The 27,802-nt window shown below is 46.9% G+C and overlaps 1 protein-coding gene across 1 annotated transcript; it reads left to right on the top strand.

Moving 5' to 3' along the window:
- Positions 1–204: 204 nt before the first annotated feature.
- Positions 205–27,802, top strand: PDZK1IP1 (PDZK1 interacting protein 1). The gene is made up of 4 exons (XM_006274038.4): positions 205–419; positions 21,026–21,134; positions 25,330–25,428; positions 26,884–27,802. Exons 1-4 carry the CDS (start codon positions 353–355, stop codon positions 26,954–26,956), a joined length of 348 nt encoding a protein of 115 aa, XP_006274100.1. The 5' UTR covers positions 205–352; the 3' UTR covers positions 26,957–27,802.

The raw sequence follows: 27,802 nt of genomic DNA, 5'->3' as shown, positions 1-27,802 counted from the left end.
GCACTTGTCAGTGACTCAAAACCACATTTCTGCAAACTCCCCAAACAATCTTAGGCATCAGTCATTCGCACCACCCAAAGGGGAAGCAGGTATGCAAATGAGATGCAAATACAATGCTCCTTATTCTGATTTATTAGATCGACATCATTTCAATAGCCATGTGTGAGCATCCACTCACTTCTTAATAGGTTTGATCATTTACCCAGCTCATTGCTTTGGGAGGAAGGCGTGCTCAGGTAAACTTCAGGTGTTCAGGTTTCAGGGTTAGCTCTTGCAGAGGCTTCTGAGAAGAGGCAGAGCTCGCAGCGACAGGATTCACAGCGCTGACCAGGCAGATAACTTCTGTCCAGCCATGCACGCCCTGCAGGTTGCTGTCTTGTGCCTATTAATTGCTTTGGAGCCTGTGAACTGCCAAGAAAGTAAGTGCGATTTGTTTCTGCATGCTTCTAGCTGGAGTTGGTTACTTCTTATAAGTTTATGATGGTGAGTGGAAGTGGTGCTTCTTTAAGAGACTGCTTGCTCTTTGCAGCTAAGGTGGAAAAATCCCCAAAAAGCAGTTCAAGGAACTTTCCTATTGAAAAAAAATAAGGAGATGAGTCTTCAACGCGCTTTGCAAGATGCTTTGTCGAATGTCCTTACCTGTCGAATGAATGGTGGAAAGTAGGGCAAGTAAATTAGGCAGTCCTGCATTCGGTTTGCACTGCAAAATAAAAAGGACTTGTGTCTGTTCTTGCTGTGAGACAAAGCACAGGTTTGGGTTTTTTACTGTCATGATGACTGTTAAGGATAGCACTTACACTTCCCATTTTGGGGTTTATTTCAACCAGTCACACTGAGGTGGAAACTACAGTGCTTTATTTCCATCAGGACTTTGCAGCAAAGAAAGCTCGTTCGATGTAAAAAAATTCACCTTTTTTCCTGGCAAAGACAGCACTGTGCTTCCTAGCTGCTCTGGGATGAGGGCAGGGAGATCTCATCGATTCACGTGAGATCTTATTCTGCAATTTTGAGTCTCCTCCACAAAAAGCCTCCAAAAAGCTGACTTTTGGAGACCTGAAGAAGGGCGGTTTGTGCCCAAAAGCTTGTCTAACTTCTCGTGAACTGTACAGTTGGTCCAATAAAGGATATGGCAAAAAAAACCCTCGCCTCTCATCTAAAACCTGACTTTCTAGCAGGGGTTACATGATACTATGGTATCATTAATGTTATGGGGGATATGGCAGGACACTTACTAGTATTATAAAACATTATCACAAGAAATTTAAATGCATCTGATTGCATCAGAATCCAGCTATTTCTTCTCTCTCTCCCCAACCCTCTCCTCCCGCCGTGTTGTGAGGTCCTATTCTTGATTGTTTTCCAGTGTCTTTGTTCAGAGCTTTGCCCCTTCTGAGAATTCAGCTGACAAGGATTTTCTTTCAGCCTGAATTTCGATCTCATCCTGCAACTAGTAAAAGTCAAAAGTGACTTGCCCTTGACTTGAATGAAAGGAAGATCCAATTTAGAGCTGTGCCTCACTTTCCAGGTATGACCAAGGGCTGTATTTGGCAGCTGTGTTGGGCTGAGACAAAAAGAAATGCAAAGAAAGATCATTTTATTTGCAATTTCTTAGTTGGTCTAATAAAAGGTATCATCTCTGAACCAAGAGTTTGAGAGTTTTGCACATCTGTAGGTCTGACCGATGCACACGCGGACAGTTTTCAAAGCTAGATGTGCCCCAGAATGATACACCAGCTCCTTCCCCCCCCCATGTTAAAATGTGTATGTGCTCAGATGGGAGGTAACGTGCCTAAATCAGGGAACAACATGCCCAGGAACAATCTGGATTGCCAGTTTTGCATATGCGGAGGCATTCATCCACATTTGTAGGCGCCGACTTTACTCAGCATTGTTTCTTTTGGCCTGGAATGATTGCTCTGAGGCTATTAATTAAAAACTGGCAGGTCACAAAGGAAAACCCACCTTGGTGGAGCTGTTCCAAGATAATGATGGGGTTATGAAATTTCCGGCAACTTTGTTCTGCTTCCTGGAACGGAAGGCAAAAGGTAATTAATGCATATGTGATGCCTCATGGCACCTGTAAGGATTAATTGTAGGCACCCATCTTAAATACATGGATTCCCTCCCTTGTCCCGCTTAGTCACGTATTGCTCCTAGTGTCATATCCCAGCTGTGTTGCACCATCTGAGGCAAAGGATTCTGGGGAATTTAGGGCTGCTAAGGTGCATCTTGGCTCTATATGTCCAAAGTAGAAACATGGGAATTGGCTTGAAAGTATAATTGACCTGGAAAGTGGTCACAGCGCACTTTTGGGCAAGGGTGGTGGGGGTGAATTAATTTGGATAGGATCAGATGTCAGTGAGTGCATGGCTTGCTCAATTTGGTGTATGCAGTTATGTAGATGCAGTGCCTAAATGATGGCTTGAAGCATGCTCTTTTCTTCATACTTGATATGGTATCTTTTCGATGCCTGCTTGTGGGTCACAACTTGGCGCTCTATTTCTTTTCCATTTGGATTTTGTTCCAAGTGAGCCAAGACAGACCCCTTGCATCTGAGCCCTTGTGAATGCTCAGTTCAGATTGAAGCCCTCAGATCCTAATCCGCTTTTGGATTATTCCACGTTGGATTCAAACCCAGAAGGCCCTTATATTCCAGCCGAGGTTAGGAAGTTGCCAAAAACTCATGAAAACAGCTGCTGGAGCAAATATGTGGCCCAAATTTGTGAGAATCTCATGAGGAGAGCTGCTCTGAGGAGGTTTTTGCCTTGTGGGCCATGCTATAGCATAGGAACACTTTATAGGATTTCAGCATTGCTGAGCTTATGCCCAAATTTGAACTTAAACTGCAGTAGGGGTGTTTCTGAACATCATGAACCGCTAGACACCACAAATACCACCCCACCCCACCCCAAAAAAAAAAAAAAGGATAAGGAAATACATCTAGCAGAGACAATGGTGGAAGAAACAACCCAAATTTCAGGCTTATTTAAATAACACATTTGCTCGCAGCAAAACCACTAGACATCATAAATACTGACTCATTAGGAAAAAGGATAAGGAAATACATCTAGTAAAGACAACAGACAATGGTAGAAAAAACAAGCCAAACTTTCAGTTTACTTAAATAACACATTCTTCACATTAAACACTGCCCACAGCTGCGCCTCCATAAGCCCACAGGTATAAGTGTGGGCACACTTGTATACAACAGATAGTGAAGTGCGTTGCTCATGGTGCTATTGCATTCAGTTGCAGAAGCCAGGGTGAATTTGTACCTTATAGATTAACCATAGTATGTATGTGTACACACACACACACACACACACACACACACAGCACAGGGATATAGCTTGTAGCCGCGTTGGTCTAAAAAGCAAAGGCAGACAAAACTAGATTAACCATAGTATGTATGTGTACACACACACACACACACACACACACAGCACAGGGATATAGCTTGTAGCCGCGTTGGTCTAAAAAGCAAAGGCAGACAAAACTCTTGGATTAGAGGTGATAATAAAAGATATTGCCTCTAGCCCAAGAGTTTTGTCTGCCTCTACATATAGCGCAAGCTTTCATCATCTTCAGTCCATGAAAGCTTGTTTATATATATACGGTTCTATAATTATAATCATAGAATTATTATATTATAATATATATATATATATATATATATATATATATATATATATATAAATTAATTATCTATTTTGGTTCGTCTATAAGGTGCAAATCTATAGCCATATATATATATATATATATATATATAATCTATTTTGGTTAGTCTATAAGGTGCAAATCTATAGCCTTATATCTATAATCTATTTTGGTTAATCTATAAAGTGCAAATCTATAGCCTTATATCTATCTATCTATCTATCTATCTATCTATCTATCTATCTATCTATCTAGGTTAGTCTATAAGGTGCAAATCTATAGCCTTCTGCTTGACTTCAGACTTTGGCCAACTACACCTCACTGTACTGTGTTCTCAGGTGCCCAGGGCACCCTGGGTAGATTAATAGATTTTAGGGTTAGAAGGGACCTATTAGATCATCGAGTCCGACCCCCTGCTCTGGGCAGGAAAGAGTGCCGGGGTCAGATGAGTGTGATGGTACGTGTATCCCTGGGTCGCTCCTTAATCATTAAGCAAAGAAAGCAACCCACTGGAGCAGCTGGGGCATCACTAGGGTTTAAAGGTGGGCAAGCATTTGCATTCCTTAAGAGGTGGTTTTGGTCCATGGATCTCTTGGTAAACAAGTAACTTGTCCTCACTTTGGCTTGTGCTGAGTTTGGACTGGAAGTGTTTTGCTGTGTGCATTCCTTGGGTCATTCTGATTAAGTTTACAAGACCTAAACCAGCAGTCTTGCACTTTTCAAATACCCAAATTCTGTCCTCCAGGCCACCATTCATGAGATTGCCTAAAAAAACCCAGAAGAGTTTAATAGAAAGATGTGTTTGAGGTTCTTCATATTTGCCTCCAGGTATGTGGTCAGTTAGGATCACACTTGCTTCCCGTTGCCCAGCATTTCTCCGCGACCAGAACGGTTTAGAACTCACTGATTTTTTTGGTTTTTCTTTTAAATGGCTACTGAGATCCTCTGCTACTAAAATGAATTCAGGATTTGGTGCTTAAAGGGAAAGGCAAGAGATGGGGAGGCTCAGAGAACAGTTGAGATGGTTGGCAATAGTGAAGCTATAGATGATTACAGATGCCTCTGCTTTATAAATATCCATTTATGTAGCAGCGAGTGTTGAAGTGATGTTGTAGCCATGATGGTCTAGGAAATATGTGAAATGCAAAGATTTTTGTGGGTGTTACATTTTATTGGACCAACAGCATGGTTGGGAGAGAGAGATGCTTTCAGATACAGTGCACTCTTCAAGTCAGAGTCTGCTGCATAGTAACAAAGCATGTCTCCAAGGTTCATCTCTCTTAGTTTAGTAGCATAAATAAGGATGTCCTAAATTTAAATGCATCCCTTTCCAGGGTAGGTTAAGTAAAGAAGATGTCTCATCAGGTTTTCTGAGGTTCCCCTGCATAGTTGTGGTCACTATTTGGAGCCGGAGATGCGAAGAAGAAAGCACTGCATTCACAGATTCATAGATTGTAGAGTCATCGTGTCCGACCCCCTGCCCCTGGCAGGAAAGAGGACCAAGGTCAGACGACCCCAGCTTATGACCCCCAAGGTTATATTCAAAACCTTGTCTTTACATTCATCCTAACCACGCTGCTGGTCCAACAAAAAATATCACCTGCAAAACTCCTTGCTGCTAAATTCTGCAGTACATATTTATTGCATCTAATAAAGATATGCTACAGCTTATGGTCCACAAATTAGTCATGATTTTATTTATTTTTTTGTTTTTTATTTTTTATTTTTGCAAAAAAAATATATTTATATCTCTTTCTCTCTCTCCAATGTGAGCAAATTGCTTGTAAATTAGCGGCGTTCCAGTGGGGTCCAAGGAGCTGTACGTACACCGTGTCTATGAACATGCCTCCTGGAACAGATTTAAGCATGTGTTGCTCCATTGATTTCAATTGCCGTGCCAATTTGCGGCAGATGAAGATCTGGGCCTCTGGGTTTTGTTTACAGATCTTTCCCCGCAAACCACCCAGTAACTAAGAGCATTTGATTCAATTACAAGAAGGACTCGCCTTTCAGTCTTGGCTAATTAGATTTTTCAAAGGGCTCAAAATCAGTGCTATCTCGAGCCAGGAGGGAGGCGTTTGTTACTGGTGCCAAGATCTAATGTTCTTGCTAATGGGACGTGTCCAACCTCTACCCACACATCCCCACCGAAGGCAAAGCAGTCTGCAAAAGAGTGGGAACTGTGCATCTGCACGTTTTATTTTTGTGCAAACAGTCTTTTGACTGCGATTTTGGCTGTCAACAGAAGTAAATAAGACAGAAGTAACAGCAAAAGTCACAACAAGAAAAAAAGGACCTGGTTGAAAGGGATACATTATTTGCAAGCTAATAATTGAGTTCAAACAATGATATTGTGAACTGCACTTAAGCGTGTGCTTAAGTAAATGTTTTCCTGGGTCAGTGGCTAGGAGAGTGGTCAAAAGAAAGGCCTGAGACCTAAGATTTCCTTTAATGCTAACTCCGTCCTGCACCGAACAGATCTCATAGTCCTTCTGTATCAGCTTCCTCACCTGTCAAAAGGAGTCTGCATTGTGAATCTCTCTTTCAGGTGTGACCCAGATAGATGAATGTTTGGGAAATGCTGCATAAAAATGAAGTATTGTTAATTTTTTTTTTTGGAAGTGTGTTTTTCAGGCAAATTGTACACTGGCTCCTAAAAGAAAATCAGGCAGGTTACTGTTTGTATTCATAGAATCGGAGAAAATGAGATTTGGAAGGGATCTTAGGAGGTCATTTAGTCCAACCCCTGCTCCAAGCAGGACCAGCCCCAACTGCATCATCCCAGCCAAGGCTTGGTCTACTCGGGTCTTCAACACCTCCAAGGACCGAGACCGGTGCCTGCGCTATAATGGACTTTCCATAAACAGAGTGAAGGATCCTCACCTATGGAGTTTATTGTCTATCTACCTAGGCAACTCAAGCAGTGGGATTATCATCCTCATTTTATACATGGAGAGTCGATGCCTAGGGAAATGTAGTGAATGACTTGCCCGAGGCCATTAAATAGTGGTTGAGGAAGGAAGCGAATCCTGGTCCCCTGAGTACCAACCTAGGGCCCTATCCTGCAAGGCCATGATATCATGAATAGCTGAAACCTATTTCACATGCCATGATGCTTTATGTCAGTGAAGAGTGGGCCGGCTGGGGGTGTATCCCTGCTTTTTCTTTTTTCTTTTTAATTCTGTCTCTCAGGCCAAATCAATTCCCACTTTTATAGACTGATAAGTCATTCAAGTCTGTGTGGTGCTACCACTGGCAAGCCTCCTCCCTCCAGACTCCTCAGTCTGGGGCATCACATACTCCCAAATTCATGGCAGGCATCCTACATGCAAGCCCCAAGGCATTAGGGATCAGATGCCCCCCTGTTCTCCCTTGCCCCAAGCCTGAAGGCTGAAGGATCAAGCTAGAGGGAAAGCCTGAGAGCAATCCCCCATCACCATCAATTGTGTAGCCGAGATCCTCCCATTGGGAGGTTATAGTAGACTCTCGCAGGGGTGCCCGCTCACACTGCAATGCACCCCTCAGCTACACAAAGTCATTCAAGGCTGGGAAGAAGGGGTCCTCCCCTGCCTGGTATGTAAAACCACCCGAGCCAAAAATCATGATCGTGGTGCCTCCCCTGCAAAATGAGCTGCCGTGCACTTGTGGCCGATACTGAGTTACTGAAACACCTGAGGCAGACATCAAAGGATGGCTGTGATGTTTGTGTTAACTGGCCACGGCCTGTACCGTGTCCCACCTCCACCACAGGGTGCGGTGCCTGCCTGATCCCAGAGCATCTACCCTTTTAGGTTGCAGTCATGGAGTACATTCACCCAGGCTGGGGGATTTCTCCTGGGCACCTCCCAGCCCTGCTCCACACCCATTCCCAAGTCAGAAGGCACATTAAGACTATAAACAAGGACTGATTTGCATTACTGGGGATGTCATAACCTGGAAAACCCCTGTGGTCCTGGGATTGACATCACTGACTGGCTCAGTCTATGTAAGAGATTATGAAGGCCATTATTGGCAGTCTTGGTTTATGAAAGAGATTATGAGTCGAGTTTCCAGGGGAGAGGGAGGAAGAATGAACTTCATTGTGCAAGACATGGCTGAGTCCTCATCTGGAGCGCTGCATGGCATTGCAGACATCCAAGTTCAGGAAGGATGAACTCACTCTGGGACAGGTATTGGATTAGGGCTTGCTGGGATGATCATGGGGATGGGGAGTCTGTTTTATGAGAGGAGACCAGAGGAGCAAAATGGAGATCAAGAAGGGATAGGTTGCTCACATAAATACAATCAGGGGTCTGCCTATGTCGGGGTGGGCAAAATGTGGCCTGCGGACTGGATGTGGCCCTCCAGGCCGTTGTATGCAGCCCACGGGGCCCCTAAAAAATTTAGAAAATTAATATTTATCTGCCCCTGGCTGCCTGTAATGGCTTGCCAAAATTCAGTAAGCAGCCCTCCACCTGAAATTATTGCCTGCCCCTGGCCTATGTCCTTAGACCACCATGGCTACACCCAGCACATTTAGGGGGAGTTGGTTGCAGCCACATTGGCCTAAGGACATAGGCAGACAAAGTTATTTGGGTAAATGTGATATCTTTTATTAGACCAATTGAATAGTTGGAAAAATTGTTCTTTGCAAGCTTTCAGGCACAAGCACCCTTCTCCAGGCACAGGGAGAGTCTGTCGATGTTGGTCTACTCTCTAGGGCTGACGAGAAGCTGAAGCCCATATGCAAAAAGCAGGTCTGTGATAATGGAAATGCATGGCAGGAGAGATCAGAGGGAGAGGAGTTAATGGGTGTGAGACAGGTAGGTAAGGGGAGAAACAGAGGAGGGGAATATCAACTACTGGGATAAAATGTAGCTGGTAAATGGGGTTATCGAATGGCAGTCAGGTTATAATGTGCCATCAATCCGATGTCTATATTTAGTCCAGGGGTGTAGGTTGTAGCCGTGTCGGTCTAAGGACATAGACAGACAAGGTTCCTTGGGTGAATTTGATATCTTTTATTAGACCAACCCAAATAGTTGGAGAATAGTTACTAAGCAAGCTTTTGGGTTCAAAACCCCTTTTGCTTATTAAGCTTGCTTAATAACTATTCTCCAACTATTTGGGTTGGTCTAATAAAAGATATCAAATTCATCCAAGAAACCTTGTCTGCCTATATTTAGTCCATGATTTTTTGTATCTGGTAGATTTATGAAGTGAAGTTCATAGAAAGGTATTTTATAAATTCCCTTTAAGGGTTAGAATGAGAGATTGGACAGAGAGTGGTTATTTTGTGAGAGGTGTGCACTCATAGGTCATTGGGCATTGCATCACGGTGGACAGTCCCATCTTTTGTTTTCCCCCCACCTACCTGTACCCGTCTCACACCCACTAACTCCTCTCCCCTCTGATCTTCCCTGCCATGCATTTGCATTTTTACAGACCTGCTTTTTGCATATTGGTTTAATTCTCAATTGACCCTAGAGAGTAGACCGCCACCAGCACTCTACCTTATGCCTGAAGAAGGGTGCTTGTGCCCGAAAGCTTGGGAAGAACAATTTTTCCAACTACTCAGTTAGTCTAATAAAAGATATCACATTTACCCAAAGAACCTGGTCTGTCTTTATTTCTGAGCTGAGCATATTTTTGAGCAGAGTGACTTCAGCGTAAAGGTTATTGTTGGCACAGGAACACATGGGGCATTAGAAGGAGGTTTTGAAACGATAGGAGAGTAAAGCTGTGAGCAACTTTCCAATAGGATTAACAAAGAAAAAATCTTTTAACTAGTTTTAATATAGAGCTCAATCAATTTAGAAAAGGAGTCATGCATAGATTGGCTGGCCCAGGAAATCCTTTCTATTTCTCTGTTGCAGTTGGCCCTGCACGTTAATGGTGACAATTCCTACCTAAGCAGCGAGGCTGGAGAATAATAGGCAGGGATTTGAACTGAGAGTCAGCCCGACAGCAGTGACAGCAGCTGCTGTGAGTGGCTGACTCATGGGTCTTGTATGAGGATGTCCCATTTGCCATGTGACGTGCAGATTGCAATTTGGATTTAATCTGTGGGAGGGTTTTTAGATCTGGAGTTCTGGCTTGAGTCCATCTCTCTTCCCAAAGGAAGTTGTTTTATGCAACCGGGAAGGCTGCTGGACCAGTCTAGCTACCCTCCAGAAGTACATTTTCTTTCCCTGTGCAATGAAAAAGTTAGTGCATAATGTCTGCAGTTCTGTATTAACTGCCCATTAAGACTAATGGGAGAATTTTAAATGCTTTGAAAAGCCAAATTTTCCAGCCAGCCTGTCATATTGCCCAGGCAAATCCTGCTTTTGCAGATGCAAGCTTCAACAGAGTGTGCTGATCAGGGGATTAGATGTGTAATGGTGCCGTTCCAATATGCAAGAGAGGGTTATTTTACATACCCCGTGATTTGGGATGGAAATTCAGTGGGATGTTTCTCATCTTCAGGCTGGTCTCCACAAGGCCAAATGCTGGAGTTGTGTCACCGCCACTAGTCCATTTGGCCCAGAGTGAACTACTGTGACGTGCTATTGGAGTTACTTTGGTAGCAGAGGTAACAGAGATTTGAGTTCAAGGTGCCAAATTTATCCTCTCCTAGTGACTCGCGGGGGGTTGCTAGACTAACTTAGCAGTTGCGCTGGCTATTATGCTCCCCAAAGCGCACAAAGCAAAAGCATCAGCCCCTGCAGGGAACAGCAACAGCTGTGCATAGACTCTGCATCCTCAGTCGCTGCCCGTGTTCGGTGCCTGCGGATTTCTGCTATCTGCAGCTTTGCATTTTTCTGCTTTATCACATCACTGTGAATCATGCTGGCATGGTCATAATCTCCCCTCCCCAGCCCTGGAACGAAGCCCATCCTGATGTGGAAACACGCTATGCCAAGCACCCACTGAATTTCTTGTGTCGGGGGGACAGGGTTGTGTCTCAGGCATAAGATAAGAGATGCCCCAGGGAGGAAGCTGGCAAGAAAACTTGACTGCTTCCAGGAAAAGCAACTGTTGGGCTGAAGCCCTTGGAAATATTTCCAGGTCAATGCATCCTGGACTTCCAGTGGAAAAAACAAGGCAGTTATGGGAGGATAAAGGAGGAGGACTCAAGGCATCGTGGTGGAGGGTTTTGGCCTGGTGAGGGCAATGGGCTCATTGGGATGAGGACAGACTGGTAGAGCAGAGGCATGGCATAGGCTGCAATGAAGCTGACATCAAGCCACTACCAATTTTCCCCTGCTCCGCTGAGTGGCAGCCAATGCCTGACCAAAAATGGGACGAAACACAGAAACGAGGCCAAGCAAACGCTGAAGGAAGGACCGTTTTGGGGAGCAGGGGAGCTGGTAAGGATATAAACCACAGGTTGAGATGAGCGGTGTAGGTGGGCCAAGTTGACAGCTGTTATGGGGTATCATTGTGGGTCCAGGCACGAGGCTTAGACTTGGTTTAGATCTGACCCTGATGGAAGTGGGGAGGGAGGCATTCGAGCTGGGGAGTCAAAGGGCCAGATGCTACATCACTGTCTCTTGTGTGTCGCTGGCCGCAGACACTAGCTTGCCTTGCCTTATGCTAGCCCAATGGACCACCCAGGCTTGGGTGGACCATTGACCCATCAGCTTTGGGTTTGGGGAGCGCGAGTTCAGTTTATTGCCCTGTGCCTCAGTTTCCCATCTGTGGAATGGGGGCGCAGAACACCTCATTCTTTCACAGGGATGTTGTGAGGAGTACTGACGGTGATGTGCTTCTAGTGCTGGGGACATGGAGGTATCTGAGCTACGCAGATGGGTCAAACCTGAGCATCCAAACACCCCCTCTTGCAAGAGAGCTCAGGTAGTGTTTGGTTTTTTGCAGCCGACAGCCTTGCTGAGAAGGGGGGCTAAACAGAAGTTAGCTGGGGGCTTTAGCCATGCCCAAGTCCTCCTTGCTGAGGATGTCACCGGTCAGCTGGGCTCCAAGTCTAAAGCCTTGAGCCACCATGGTCTGCCTGTGCCCTTAGCAGTCCCATCTCGTGAACAGCAACCTCCCCAGACTGCCTTCTCTCTCCAGAGGTCCCGCCTGATGTCAGATTCCACTATTTGGTCTGTCTGTTGTTTTTTTGGAGCTCAGAAATAGCTGTTTCTTTTGTGTGCCTCGGCCAGCTGGGCTAGGGACACAACTTAGAAAGGGAGGTGGGCATTTGGAAGATCTGGGCCATAAGCTTTGAAGGGCAGACCCGATGGCTGGCCCATCAAACCTTACGCCTCCCATCCTCTGTGGTCATCAGCCTTTTATCCATAGCACCATGGCTGACTCCTTGTACTTCAGAGGCAAAAGGTCCTCTAATGTACCCAGCCCACTGTAAACTATGGTTCAGGGGAGGGATAATTAGATGAAACTTGGTGGAGCTTATCTTACCTGGCACGACCAAATGTGTTGCTGATAGTCAAGCAGCTATCCTACTTTCTCATAAGGTCTAGAATAGGGGTGGGCAATTATTTTGGCGGGAGGGCCACTTCAGGTATCTTGGTGAGTTGTTGCAGGGCAGGGGAGGTGCTGACATGGCCAGTCACGGTGTGGGGACCGGGGCAATTGATCCTATTCACCCTATGCCCATTGCTGGGGGTGCCTGATGGAGCAGGTTGGCGGGGTCTTCATGGACCCTGGCTGGGAGCCCTGTGGGCAGTGCCTGCTTGGCCAGGCAGATGTTACAGCTGCACTGGTTGGGACCAAATGATCCTCTTCTGGCCAGATAGCTTCCCTTGGCAAGCTGTGGGCTGTATTTTGCCCACCCCTGGTCTAGACAGAGCTTTCGACTCAGTGACTTCCTGGAGGAATGAGATCCTCGGTGCAGTTGGCAGGGAGAGCGATGAATAGGTTGCAAGACAATGCAGTCCTTCATCTCTCTGTCTGAGCCTCTGTTGACACAGCAAAGTGGACATGGGCCTGGAGCACACCCATGCTGACCTGGTTTAGCTAGCACAAGCTGACCTGGTTTAGCTAGCATAGAGATCAGTTGCAAGGACAAAGGGACTTCTAAGCTTTGGGAACCAGCATTTGATTCCCTCTGACGTGTGGCTGAGTTGCTATTGCAAGCCAACACCTCTGTTACCACCTCTTCATGGTTTTGATTACTAGGCTAGCTATCTCTTGGTGTGCTATCACATGCTGCAGTTGTCCATCGGCATGGCCTCAAAGTCAATAGGTGTTATACCCACGTAGCAGAAGGCAAACGTGGCTTTGCAGTCGTGACACAGCATACACGCCTCGTGCTGAACTCCCAGGCCCTGGCACAACCATGAGAAAGTGGCACAGCTTGCATTGATTGTGATGGGAGTTGCCACCTCCCTTTGATGCCCGTAATAACGTTGATCTCCATGGACTATCTACCTGGTGCAAGCTATTCTCATGACATGCATCCATAGTTAACCCCGGTTTACATCCGCCAGCACTGATTCCACTCCCGATTTTGGCCCCTAGGTACGTTACAAAGGATTGTGTTGTTGCCCTTCCATTTCCTGCAAATCCTCAGATCAGCTGGGGATTTCCTCCTACCGATTAGCAGAAGTTTATCAAGGAGGGGTGCTGACCTCACTCAGGGATGCCATTATCTGCCCTCTGTTTATTTGTCTGGACAGATGCGTGGAAAACCAAGAGACCATTATCTAAGGGAGCTTTCTACAGCAGGAGAGGAGCTGTTGTTGTTGAATCGCAGGCTGTGCTGCTAACCTTGAGCAAACATTTTACCATCCCATCCCCCCCGCGCTATTTGAGAAAAACATCGTGACTTCATCCAGGTCGTGACCCATGCATCGACCTTCCTTTGTGTCTTCCCTTTTTGCCTAGCAGCCTTTCCTTCCCGTGCCAGTGACACGATTTTAGGTCATTTCGAACCAGGTGCTTAGAAACTGTTGCTTTTCTTGCACACACAGTTCAGTTTCTACTGAATGGGTGTTTCTCTTTGGAGCTCAGGAGGTTGGAGAGGTGTTTTGCTCTCAATTTGGAGGAGGCCACAGTCAGAGCCCAGGTTATATGCTTACAAAATGGACAGAAGAGGCCTCCGGGTTGGGAAGTTGCAGCCTGCCATCTTCGGTTCCAGCTAGAGACAGCTGTCCTGCCCTCCAGCTGTGCTACTATGCATTGTCCTGTCCTGCCATCCAGCTGTGCTGCTATGCATTGTCATGTCCTGCCATCCAGCTGTGCTACTATGCATTGCCTAATTCTGCTCCAGGTGCATGTGCAATTGTGTTGATGGGCGATCCTATGGACCTAATACCACCTAACCTTTCTATAGGAACTTTCCTCAATAGACCTACCTCAAGGTACTTTTACAGAGGGGGAAACTGAGGCACAGAAAGAGAATAAGTGTCTTGTGCATAGGTACCCAGTGGTAGAAGAGCGGTGCTTGCTTTGCCTTGATAGAGCATCCCTCCGCCGCCTGCAGAGCAGCGTTTCTGTGGGTGCCGTCCTCTGCCAGTGACTCTTGGGAAGGGCTCTGCCAGAGGAAAGATAGTCATGAATGAAACGGGCACGTTCAGTTTGCAGAAAAGGCAATTAAAAGGTGCCATGAGAGCATAGCTGAAGGGCTGCAATAGGAAGAAGGAAAGCACCTCTTGCCTCTTACTGCAGAGAGCAGGACACGGACTGACACCTTGTAGTCGTAAGCAAAGTAAGTTTATGTTGCATATCAGGAAAATTTTGTTCACTGTTACAGCGACGAGGCAGCGGATCGGACTGCCTAGGGAAGCTGTGGGATCTCTATCACCAGAGGTGTTCAAGAAGACATTGGTTAGGGATGATCTGGGAGTGGCTATGCCTGTGCTCCACTATGAGTATTTCCCATGCTTCTGGCCTTTACTGGTCATCATGTGGGTCTGAGAAAGAAATTTTCCTTCTCCTGCTGCTTCATGTGTCAGGGTTTTTCTTCTTCATTTATTTTTAGCTTCCTCAGAAGCATCGGGTGTTGGCTGCAGCCAAAGCTGAGGATTTTGACTGGGCCATGCTTGGCTCATGCTGGGACTTAAACCCAGTGGTTTCTGGCTAAAGCATCTTGCTCCTCTGCTTAAGATCAGATTGATCACCAGGGATCCTGGTTTTCTCCTATTTAAAAAAAAATCCCTAATTTTCAGTTTAAAAAGTGACCCCAAATCCACATTTTTCCATGATTAAAATGAAACACCTCTCTCTCTCTCTCTCTCTCTCTCTCTCCGTGTGTGTGTGTGTATGTGTATATATATATATATATATATATATATATATATGTGTATATATATATATATATATATATACACATACACACACACACACACACACACACACAGGCAGACAAGGTTCTTTGGATGAATCTGATATCTTTTATTAGACCAACTTAAATAGTTGGAAAAAAATTTAGCTATTTTTTCCCCCCAACTATTTAAGTTGGTCTAATAAAAGATATCAGATTCACCCAAAGAACCTCATCTGCCTATGTCCTTAGACCAACATGGCTCTAACCTAGACCCCTGTGTATATATATGTGTATACATGTATATATGTATCTATATAGATATAGATCTCTCTTTCTCTCTCTCTCTCTCACTATATATAGTGAGAGAGAGAGAGATCTATATCTATATAGATGTGTGTGTGTGTGTGTGTGTGTGTGTGTGTGTGTGTATAGGTGTTTCATTTAAAATCATGGGCAAATGTGGATTTAGGGTTACTTTTTTTTTTTTTAACTGAAAATTAGGGATTTTTTTTTTTAAATCAGAGAAAACCAGGATCCCTGCTGATCATCATATTTGGGGTCAGGAAGGAATTTTTACCCCATGGACAGATTGGCATGGACTGGATTTTGGGTTTTTTTTTGCCTTCATCCACAGTGAGGTGCGTGGCCTTCTTTCATCCCCCATGCATATTTTAACAACCCTCCTAGCAGCATGGCTTTGGCCACTGTGGCCTCCTTGCCTTACCCGTGGCAGGGGAGGGTGCGTGTGTCAGGGCTGACTCTACATGTAGTTCTGCTAAGAGGTTAGACAGTGGATTTATATAGGATGGTATGGATAGGAACGATCCTGCCCCAGGCCGGGGGTTGGATTAGATGTGATCCCACGAGGTCCCTTCCACCCCGGTTCTCTGTGATGCCAAGATCTATTTTACTGCTAGTGCACAGAAAGCAGAGGTAGACTTAACCTAGGTTTAATGGTCCATCATGCTCGGCCACTTCCAAGGCTGCTTCATCACTGAGTAACAGATTTAATTGCCAAGACTTGAGAAGCTGTCACTTCCCCAGCTATTGGCCAGCACTTGCTAGGATGTTCCTTGAGTACAAGCCCTCCATCGGAGTTAAGTTTTCACCATAAGGAGTGCTTTATGTTGGCTGGAAAAGCCAAAGGTAAAAGGATCTTCCTAAAATGGGACAGGTAGGCGGAGTAACAGGAGACTTTGGACTGGTTTGCTGCTTTCCGCTTCATTCACAGCACATACAGAGTCAGGATATTTTCCCCTCCCACTGCCCTTTTGGATGTTTGCACTGTTTTTGCCAAAGTGGATGCCAGAGTTTCAGAGTCACTCCCAGCCCTGCTGGAAAGGGTGGAGACAGGAGTTGATAGATTAGCTCTGACCCTGAAAAGCCCATTTACTGTTGTTTTGAGCAGCATGTCGAAATGGCAGCTGAGATCGGGAGGGGGGCATATTGTATCCCTGCTGGTACAGACAGGGATTGATACTCACCCAAGACCATTTGCAGAGGACAGAGCTAGGAACAGGCCCCTGATCGGTGGAGCCCTGTTGCAATGCCCTCAGTGACAGCCTGAGGTTCCTCCCACCCTCCGTCTAGCAGGTCCTTAGCATGGTTGGTGCAACTCCGGAGGATTTAGCCCCATGTCAGCTTTTGTGCCATCTTGCCGGGCTGCTGCATCCCCCTCCATGCACCGCACAGCTTGCAGTTGGTTGGCTCCCCTCCAGCCTCACACCGCCCCCAAAACTTGGACGGGGATCACACTAAAAACAAGCAGGAGCATGTACAGTGCTAGCTAGCAGCAGAGTATCGCGCCGAACCCACTGACACCTCCTCTGACAGGTTTGTTATGCTAATAGACCCTCCGTAATCCTCTTTGCAACATCATAATCATTAGTGACGGATTATAACCTCCAAAAAACACTGCATATACTTCCTCCTTGGCGGGAGCTGGAGGGTGGATGTTTTCTGGGAAGGAGGGATGAGGAGGACAGCGTGTGCTTGGAGGCAGATAGAGATGCCTGTACAAGGTGCTGACAACCAGTACATAAGAACGGGGCACGGTGTTGGCATGATAGACATAGTTGGTGGTATTGTTGGTGTTCCCTGCAGTCCGGTGACTGGTGTGGGGTACTGCTGGCAACTTCTTCCTTCAATATCCAGAGGAAACCTGCTGATTTCATAAAGCCTGAAAATCCTAGGTGGACAAGGATGGCCCATGGGTCAGGCGCTGACGTGGGAGCCTGGAATCCATAGTCGTGTCCCCTGCTGTGTGGACCACAGCCTTCCTCTGGGAGCTCAGACAAGTCTCTTGGCATGTGCAGGGTCTCTGCAAAGAGGTGCTCAGTGTAACCTAGCCTGGCAGGGGTAGTCATGCCAGCCTGAGCAATCTTTAATCCCTGCCCTTGGATGGAGGGGAGGGCTAGGGACAGTGCCAGGGGGTGCATACTCCCTATCTGCAAACCTAGAAATGTGGGGATGAGTCAGCCCTCTCTGCAGCCACTCTGGAGACATTGCCCTGTGGTAGACAGCAGGCATTGGGGATGACTTCAGAGCAGCGATGTTGGCTCAGGTCTGGTGTGTGCAATGATCCACCTCATGTCAGACCCTCCCCGCCACCTGCAGTCATAGCGCCATGTTTGGGGATGTCCGGAGCCTGAGATCACACCACCAATGATTGTGGGATGGACCTGTCCTCCCTAGATTTGTCTAATCTCTGTTGGTTTTGAAATCTGTGTATTGCTGCATGCTAAATCTGTGGGCCTCCTTAAGAGAAAGGGGATTACACTACTGGCTTCCACAACATACCACGGCAAGGAGTTCCCCGAGTTTCATAGTTGTTCATAGGGGCTGGAAGGGACCTTACAGGTTATTTATGCATTGTGTAAAAGAGGACCATCTTGTCTTAGTTTTAAACCCACCACCTCATCATGTTATTGGCTGCCTGTAGTTTTTGTATTATGAGCCATAGTGTGAATATTTGCATTATGATAACACTTCCCCATTCACTCTTTTCACTCCATTCATACTTGTATAGACCTCCTTCATAGGCCCCCATCAGTTGTCTCTTTTCCAAGCTGAAGAGTCTCTGCCATTTCCATCTCTCCTCCTAGGGAAGTTGTTTCACCCCCATCTTTATTGCCCTTCTCTGTGCCTTGTCTACATCAGGGCAGGGGGTTGGACTCGAAGACCTACTGAGGTCCCTTCCAGCCCTAACATCTATGAATCTACTATATCTGTTTTGAGATGGGGGAACCAGAACTACATGCAGTATCTAAGATAAGGGGGCACCACGGATATCTATAATGACATAATAATGCTTTCTGTTGATTTGCTGTGCATGGTGCTGTACACCGGTGCAATGGAAAGACGGTGTCTTTCCTAAACACAGGGTGGGGGTTGCTTTCTTTGTGTACAAGGAGAATGCAACACTAGGGATGGGCGTGAGATGCAGAATTTGGGGGCAGGTTGTGATCCCGTTGAGTGAGGAGGCCATCAAGCTCAGGGGTTTGGGTTTTGTCTAATGGAAGATGACAGAGGAGCAAGGTGACCGGTAGGGAGGGATCAGATGATTGTCCCATGTTGAGCTGCAGAGGCTGCAGTCTAGGTCTGTTGTTCTGGAAAGCTCTGCCCTGCCATCCCCAGCCTCCTACCGAGCCCAGCTAAAGACCATTGGGCTTTCCCTTTATGTTGCCTTCCTTGGAGGGTGCTATTGCAGTGATGTTTGAGAGGCTGTTGGGTTAGAGGTGCTTCATGTCAACCTCACCTTCCCAGGCTGGTTGGAACTTCAAGGCTAAGAGCCAGTCAGGTAAGAGCCCCATGCCTCTGGCATGTGTCCTGGGGTAAGGCCCAGGCTTCAAGATGGGGTGCGGTTCCCCAACTCTACGACACATAATGAAGCCTTAGCAGAAAACTGCTAATTTGTAGAATCATAGAAAATGAGGGTTGGAAGGGACCTCAGGAGGTCACATCTCATCCAACCTGCCCATCCCCAACTAGATCATCCCAGCCAAAGTTTTGTCTATCCGGACCTTAAAAATCCCCAAGGATGGAGATTGCACCACCTCTCTAGGTAACTTGTTCCAGTGCTTCACCACCCTCCTAGTGAGAAAGTTTTTCCTAATATCCAACCTCAACTTCCCTTGCTGCAACTTAAGCCCATTGCTCCTTGTCCTGTCATCCGCCCCCACTGAGGACAGTCCAGCTCCACCCTCCTTGCAGCCCCCCGCAAGGGAGTTGAAAGCTGCTATCAAATCCCCTCTCAATCTTTTCTTCTCAAGACGAAAAAAAGCCCAGGTCTTCTAAAACTAAGTAATCTCCAAACTAAATAATTCTTCTGTACTTCCTCATAGCGTACCAAGCTAATCCTCAAGAGGTGAGTTGGGCAAAGCATTTTCATTAGCCAAAAAGTCCTTTCAGTTTTGGGCTGATTGAAGCATTAAGCAAATGCATGTCAGATTTAGCAATTTATTCCAACTGAACGGGGGGGGAAGCCTGTGTTTTATCAGCATTTCCAAAAATGAAGTGTTTGGATTTTTTAAGGGCAGAAAGACGTTTTGGTTGCAGTTGACCTCATGTTTATGGAAAGAAAGGAGTGTTCAGCAAGGGGTTGTGTTTTGGGCCACACAAAATGCCGTGTTTGATCCAAAAGGAATGTTTTGTTGAAAATGAGGAAAAAAATTAAACAATTTAAAAATTAAAAGTATATATATTTGATGTCATCCCTGAATGGAATTTGTTTGCTCACTGAACCTGAGTCAGTTATTTGCAGAGACATTGTCCTGATGCAGTTGGGACACAGCTTTCAAGGTGGACTGCAATAAGGCTGTTATGGCTTGTATGTGTGGGCTCTGGATTTAGGACCCAGACCGACCACGATTATTTCCATTCGATAATAGGCAAATGTATTGATACACCGTGATAACAGAAAAAAAGCAATACAAACAATCAAGCCATTCTATATGTCTACCAAATCCTAGGGCTGTCATCAGAGTCGACATACATCTGCCCAGGATGCAGTCTTCACTCCGAGGCTGTTTCTTAGGTCAATGGCCTGGAGGTGGGATACCGAGGCCCACACCACCCCCTCCAGAGGGGTGGATGAGACGGGCTGGTAGTATGCCTTCTGTCCATGGTGGCCTCTGGGACCGTCCCCAGGGGACGGGGATGGGGACCCCTCATGGGGAGAAGGAGGGATGGGAAGGAGGAGGGAGGGACCCTTTGTTACTCTCAATCTCTGCCTTCGTATTCTCCATGACTCTTGATGACTCTTCATCTGTGGCTATCTCTGGTTGGTGTCTCTCTGTGGTCACACATCCACGTAGACTTCTGGGCCTTCTCCTAATTTGGTCTGTTCCCCCAAAACCAGGGCTCAGGGGCCCCTGCTCTGGGGCCTTGTTAGCTGGTGTCTTTTTTATCTCATATTATGGGCTGTATAGCACGTACTCCCTCTGTTCCTAGACTTTGCATCTGTTGGCCTTGTTGTGTTAGACAGCTTGTCTCCTTCCAAGGCTGTATGGAGCTGTGTGTGTGTGTGTGTGTGTGTGTGTGTGTGTGTGTGTTAGACCCAAGCTCTTTAGAAAGCAATTAACTCCTGCTGCCTACCTTGAACCTTTCTAATGCATAGATAGATAGATGGATACATGCATATCTATCTATCTATCGATCAATATATGCATATCTATCTATCTATCGATCGATCGATTGATAGATAGATGCATATCAATTGATCAATCGATAGATAGCTAGATAGATAGATATACACACCCCTATAAGCCAATTCCCAAAAAACAAACCTTAAAATACCATTTCTAAGTCAACAGTATTCAGCTGCTTTAGGTCAAGCACAGATTTAGGAGCTTTGCTGGGTTGGGACTAGGATGATCAGCATAATACAAAATGACGCTCTAAGGGCTTGTTAGTCTGCTTTCATGCTGGGGCAGGGAATATCACCGTGCCTTGCTCCCTCCCACCCTCCCATCCATCCTTGCTGGATCCTGGAAATTAGGCAATGCTGCTTCCTTGGAGCAGCCCTGAGTATGTTCAAGAAAGCACATCCCAGCTGGAGAGCCTGACACAGTGCAGAGGCGTGTTGGCCAAGCCCGTGGCTACCACGCTGATGAGGGCAGTAAATGAACGTAGACCGGAGGGAGCTAAAAGTGACGTCTGCTACCCTTTTCTCCACAGCTGCAAGAAGGCTGCAGCCATGGATGCAAGGACTCATCGCGGTGGCCGTTTTCTTAGTGCTGGTGGCGATTGCTTTTGTGGTGAATCGATACTGGTGTCAGGAGAAAGAGTAAGTGTGCTTCCTCAGCGGGAACTTAGACACGGTTGATTTGGCATCACTACTGTCAATGCCACACCACACAAGTCTCTCCCGATTACCCGGTTGAGTTCTGTGGAGGCTGGATACTTTAATGACCAGCACTTGACGTGCAGAGAGAAGTCAAATGTATTTGAAACTCCTTGATTTTATTTCCTGTACTCATATGCACCCTTTCCCCAAAAATCAGTCCTTCAAAATTGGGGCATGTGTCTATGCTGGAAGGAAGGAATCGAAGCATGGAGACACTAGTATGGCTGCCACGCTTCTCCCTCCCCTTCCAGCCTCAGGGAGAGTGCACCCTTCAGATTGGAGCTACCACTGTTAACTCTGTCACAGATGCTGGTGAATTGGCAGTAGTGGTGCCAAAAGCTGCTGCCAATTTGCCAATAGCGGCGAGAGGGATAATATTTCAGTATGGATGCTTGGGATTCAGACATGCAGTCAGAATTCAGCCGTGACTCCGGAAAACTCCCTCCACTTATTTCCCCCTCCTTCATTCTGCCTACCCCAAACAAGTTGCGGGTCGTATTTTGGGGTACGTGGCATGCCAGACAATACGGGCCTTACAAACACAAGCACAGTCACACCCCACCTTAGTCATGACAGCTGTGTGGCACTTACACCTCCTGTCCCAGCCAGATGGGGAAAGGCAAGTGAAGGTCCTAATTATACTGCAACGGGGAAGCAGCCAATGGCCAAGCTTGAAACTCAGATTTTCAGCTAAGCAGAGGCAGGACAGGGCCAAGCAGAGCAGCTGTTGGACACTTGCTGCAAGTGCCCGTTTGCACTGCTTTTGCTAGGTTTGAGCACTTACCCTAACCCTAACCCAACTCCTTCCTAGGAATGTAAAGTGCTCTTGCTAGGATGGGTCTGGTCTGCTGCTAAAATCCACCTGCCAGGGCTCTGAGGAAGACTAGAGAGGAGAGAAGCCCATTTTAATTCACTCGGCCTCCCTTCAGAAGAGACACTGCTGAAGCTTAGCAGCCTGGAGTTGTTCCAAGCCCGGTTCCCTCCCATCCACAGCGGTTATCAGCTTATGTCCCTGCCTGTTCATGCCTTCCCGTCCCTTGCACATGTCCCGGTCATCGCTCTCTGGCAAGCGCCGGAGGAATCGGTGCCACTCATACCATGAGGACCCGAACCAGCACACAGAAGCCAACCCCCACCGAGCGCTGGGCGGGATTCAGATTGAGGATCTGCTTTCAGAGTTGAATGGCTTGGTTTGGATTGAACTTTGAACCAGGTTTTGATCCAATTGCTACTTGCAACTTCTGCTTTGAATCTACGTGCAAACTCCTGCGGTTGGTGGGTGTGTGCGTATCGGCGTGCACGCACATACACACACTCTCCAGACAGGCAGACTCCAGGTCACCAGCCACATCAGAGTGAAACAAAGAAAACTACAAAGTGTTTTGCAATGGGCTATTGCAAAGCAGACTGGAAAAACCAGTTAGCGGGAGCAGACAGTTCGGATGACAGATTAGTCTTACTGAACGCCATAGGCTTGCAGCACATGTCCCTGGCATTGGGGAGGGCTGCTACAGGAATACAGGCTTTGCAACTGTACGTAGTGTCACCTGAACACAAAGGGTAGGTAGAGAAAAACTAAATAGAAAGCCCTTAAAAGTCCTACCACCCCTAGCAAAACGTGACAACCCCACTGGGCGTTTGCCTGTATAGGGACTCTTGAGCCATAGCTATTAACAGCCTTTACCTGAGCCCAGTTGCAGAGTATTTGGAGGGTTTTGCTATAGCCCTGGAGATGTGGAGTTCAAGCCATAGCCTCATTTCATAAAAAAGCTGCCCTCTTCTTCCTTAGCAGACCTGGCGAGGGAAAAGGCAGGAGATTATGATGCTACAGGCTCTTCCTGTTACTAGCCCCATGGCCTGTTAGTTTTGGGAGGACACCTGACTCTCCTTAAATGCAGCATTAGACTCTACACATGGGAAGTGCAGTGAGTGTGTGCTATGCTCTCCCTCTCTACTCTCTCCAGAGAGAGGAGCCTACGCCTGCCCTTGCCAAGGAGCTTTACCTGGAGGTTTTAGCTCTGGAGGTCCCTGCTTCCATCCCTGAGCTGTTGGCAAAGGGACCTTGGCGGCCTCTTTTCATGGCTGGTTCTCAAGTTCACTCCTTCTCCATCTCTGCAAAGGGGTTGCCTATTGAGGCCTTAACTCCCATTGAGTTGCATGGAGTTGATGGGGATCGGCGACTTCCACAGAAACACCTTGGAGAATCTGGGCCCTGGTAATCTCAAGGAGACAATTTGTCCCATAATCCTTTGCATTGGTTACTGCTGCAAAGCCTTCTGGAGAAGTGCTCAGGGCTCTGGTCTGTGACCGGGACCTCGGTGCATGGGACTGGGACGAACAAGGAGAGGGCCGGGGGGAGATGCTGAGATGCACCTGCCTTGGGAAGGGAGGTAGCGTACCTGGAATAGCTGCTGCGGAGTCATCTGCAGATGGGATCCCCCTTTTTTTCTGATGGCAGCACCCCCTGCAAACAAACCATTGCCGTCTCCTAATATTCTGGGTTCCCAGAGGAAGGGCAAGGTCCAAAATACCACAAGGGAAGCCAACTATGCAGATGAACCCCAGTCTGATCTGCCAACTTAAGCATGCTCTTCCCCTCACTCCCAAAAGCTCCAGGCTTGTTTCACCAATGATTTCCCACCTGGATCACAGATTCTTCCAGGGTTTTGTGGGCAGAGGACCTGCCTGCCTCAGTTTCCCCATCTGTCTGCCAAAAGCGGCGACCGATGCAAGCACTAAAAGCGGTCAGCAAGCACTCGGAGAAAACAGAGCGGTTCCTCGGGTGGTGCCCAGGATCAAAGTACTCCCCTGACTTCAGTGGAGCTATGAAAATTTATACCAGTTGATGCTCCTCTGTCCCAGTCCGCAGCACCCTGCTCCCTGAACCACCTTAAGGTAGGAAGGGAGGCAGTGTGTGCCAATGAATGGCTCACAATGGGAGTCAGCGGTCCACCCAGGTCTTTCCCCGGTGCCAGAAGAAGCATTAGGCTTCTGGGAACACCTTTCACATACACCTGGGATGACTTGAAATAGCTTAGTCTAGTGGGGGTCTCCAGAGACCCAGGCAGAGTTTGGTTGTCCTTCACACCAACCCACTTTGGACAAGTCTACCACTTGCCGTCACAGCGGGGGACACCGGCATTGACCTGCTTTCGAAAAAAATGCTTTAAGACACACGCTCCATGAATGATTATTAGAAACTTGAGTACACATTCAATGGGTGCTGCATGAACCAAGTCTTGAGTTTCCCCCTCCCCTTGCTATAAATCACCAGATTCATTAGAGAGCAAGGCAGAGTAAAGAAAAACCCTTGAGCTCTGTGGAAGAGCATTGAGGAGGGACTTGTGACCGAACAAGGGAGACCCTCTCAGATAAAAAGCCACTGTCGAGTCTCTTTGCAGGTTTCCAGGCCAAAAGGAGTCTTATGATCAGGGCACAGACTGTTTAAAGAAAGGGGAATTAATTCCTGGGTATGTCTACATGGCAGATGGCAGTGCAGTATAGAACGAATAAAGCTAGCTTTAAATGAATTAAGTTAAGGTAGTTTAGCATAGTTGTGTCAACTGGGAGCTCTGTGGGGACTAATTCAGCCTCATTCTTTTTTAAGGCTAACTTGGTTACCTCTATAAGTACCCATCTCTCTGCTTTTGTGAGTGACTTACCCAGAACCAGGGGTCTAGGTTGTAGCCGTGTTGGTTTAAGGTCATAGGAAGACAAGGTTCTTTGGGTAAATCCGGTATCTTGTATTAGACCAACTTAAATAGTTCGATTTTTTTTTTCTGCATGGCTTTCTTGCATGCATACCAGCCTCTGGCTTCTTTACTATGCATCCCATCCAGGATGAGCACACACCAATTGCAGAGACTTCCTCAGCCTGACAAAGGGTATTTATACCCAGAAGCTTACTAAGAAGAATTTTTCCAATTATTTGAGTTGGTCTCATAAAAGATATCAGATTTACCCAGAATCAAAAATTCAAAGGGTTTGATACCACCTGGGGATTCTTGCTGAGATGATGATTACAAAGGATGAAATTATTTGCTCTGTTGCTTAGTCCCTAGCTCTGTGCATTGGGTCATGCGGCTAGCAGCATTTCTGTTGCATCTAAACTGCTTTAACTGTGCTTCTTGTGCAGCGAAAGCATGGAGTCGGTGGTCACCATTGGAAACAAGCCGGAGTCCATCGTATCCAATGGGCACGAGGGGAAGTACTCCTCAAACGTGGCCGATTTCAGGTGATGGAGGCATTTTCAAGAGCTTTCTAGTTCTGTGACCCAATGGGTCCCATTTTGTCAGTGGGGTGGGGGTGAGGTGGGGGTGGAGGGAGGGTCAGAAATGACTTTCTGCCACCTTTACACCATCCAGATTCTGGGTACCAGGGATCAGAATGGTCTCTGGTTGTATGTTTAGAGCAACCTCCTCATGTGCTGGGGACCTAGCTCCTTCCACTTTCACCCATACCCTTCCTCCCCCCATCTGTGTCCCCTGTATGGTCCCCATAACACATGAGACGGGAGGGATGTTCCTAGTGCCTCTGTATGCATCTGAAGAAGTGAGCTCAGGCTCACAACAGCTTATGCTATACATCTCTGATTTAGTCTATAAGGTTAGTCTATAAAGTTAATCTATAAGGTTCGTCTATAGTCTATAAGACTTCAGACTAATACCACCTCCCTCTGCTCACTGAATACAAAAGGCAGGGAAGGGAGGGGATAGGAGGGAAGTGCGGGATCCGTTCTGAGTGAGGCAAACATGTAATAAAGCTGTAGGGACAAAGGGGTCACAAAAGATAATCCATGCAATGGGATAAGACTCTGGACCCTGTGTTTAGACCAGACTGAATCCAGTCTGTGGATGATTTCTTGTTCTGCAATTTCGTGATCAAGTTGGCTTTTAAAGTGTTGCTGCAGAAGACCAGCTACCATGAGCTCAGCGATGGTGTGTCCAGGGAGGTTGAAGCGTCTTGCCACAGCCTTGTGTGTGCTCTTGGATTTGATGCATTAATCCAGTTTCACTCCAGTTTCTAGCCAGCGTAGCAGTCTAGGACCGTTCTTATTTTTGCAAACTGAAGCCCTGATCCTACGAGATGCATGCACCCCATATGGCCATATGAGACTGAATGCGCACCTACAACTTATCTGATTTTGGAAGCTAAACAGTCACGGGTTTGACTAGTACTTGGATAGGAGCCCAGCCTTGAATCCCGGGTGCTGTAGGCAGCACTTACAGCCCTGCTGAACTTTAAGCACAGTGAAGCATCAAAGTAAAATGGGCACATCAGTCTTGGCAAGATTAGGGCCTTTAAGCTTCCTCTTGCATCAGTAATTGCCAATGAAATGCTAGCATTGCTGGCAGTATTAGTCCATGCATGGATGGAGCTGAGACTTTTCCTCTACCTTTCCTAAAGATCTACCCTAAATAGGGCAATAGGAAAGTCCTGACTCCGGCTTCCAGAATCCAGCAGTACAGGTACGATGACCCATGAAAACCAGCCAAGCAAGGTCTCTTCCAGCCCCCATGAAATTATGAAGAGACAGCAGTCGTTCTTCTGCACGCCGGCCAGTTCATCACAGACTAGTATGGGTCGCCCCCCTCTCTCTGTTTAAACTGGGCCCCATTCAGTTATAGACCTGACTGGAAGACCTTTGCTCGCAGGCTTCATAACTGACCCCTGTTCCCTAATATTTCAGATCCCGAGAAAATGAGCGTGCCTATGAAAACGTCATTGAATACGACGAGAAAGTCCTCACCACCGCGATGTAGCAACTGCCTTTGAGGATCGCTCCATCATCACCACCTCCAGCAAACCCTAACTCTCCTCCTCTCGTTGCGAGGAGCTCTCGTCCCTGGATCCAACCACCCTTCCAGCAGATGAAGATCACTCCAATGAACCATCCACATAGCCCCTTTCTCTTTCTCTTCCTTGCGTGAAGCCTCTGCTACACGGGACGACTTGGCATGGACCTCGTTGGGAGTCCTGCTGCCTGCCAGTGACAGGAATAGTTGGGCAGCCTCCGGATGGGACACCATCCTTGCTGCAACCAGTGCCTGGGTGGGAGGGACATTAGCTAGCTTTGGCTCCTTCTCTCCTCTTCCCTCCAGGTGCAGCGAGGTGTGGAAGGAGACTTTGCTAAACCTGCTCCCAAGATAACAGCCAGCACCTCAAGTACAACCCAGAGGGAGAAGTGGCATGGCTGCCACATGCCCACCCCTTCACAACTAGAAGCAAAGACCAGTCAGTTTTGCAATTACGGTCTGGTTCCTGTGGCATACACTCTGGAGGTTTCTACCCAGCCCCAGGTGTATGAACCCACCCCAGCCTTGCTTCCCCCCTGCCATCCCTTGTTATCATCTGTGGCTGGGCTAATTGGCTATCCATAGAAAGACTATCTCGATATCTGAACCAAATGAGCAAATGGTGTCTTTTCCATACACATTTATTCCCCACCCTTGGAGCTAGTTATTTATTGATTGAAAGATCTGTGCATCCTCTTGTTGGCAATCGTGTCATTTCTCTCTGCTGGTCAACAACAAAAATAGCCAAGTGATTGAATCTGCTCCTTTGTACATATTTTTTCCTTGTGAGCAATAAAGAGAATTATTCTTAAA

Source organism: Alligator mississippiensis, chromosome 5, assembly GCF_030867095.1.
Source record: "Alligator mississippiensis isolate rAllMis1 chromosome 5, rAllMis1, whole genome shotgun sequence".
NCBI classification, from domain to species: Eukaryota; Metazoa; Chordata; order Crocodylia; family Alligatoridae; genus Alligator; species Alligator mississippiensis.
Note: the sequence above shows the minus strand (reverse complement) of the source record. Positions and strands in the feature narration are given on the sequence as shown.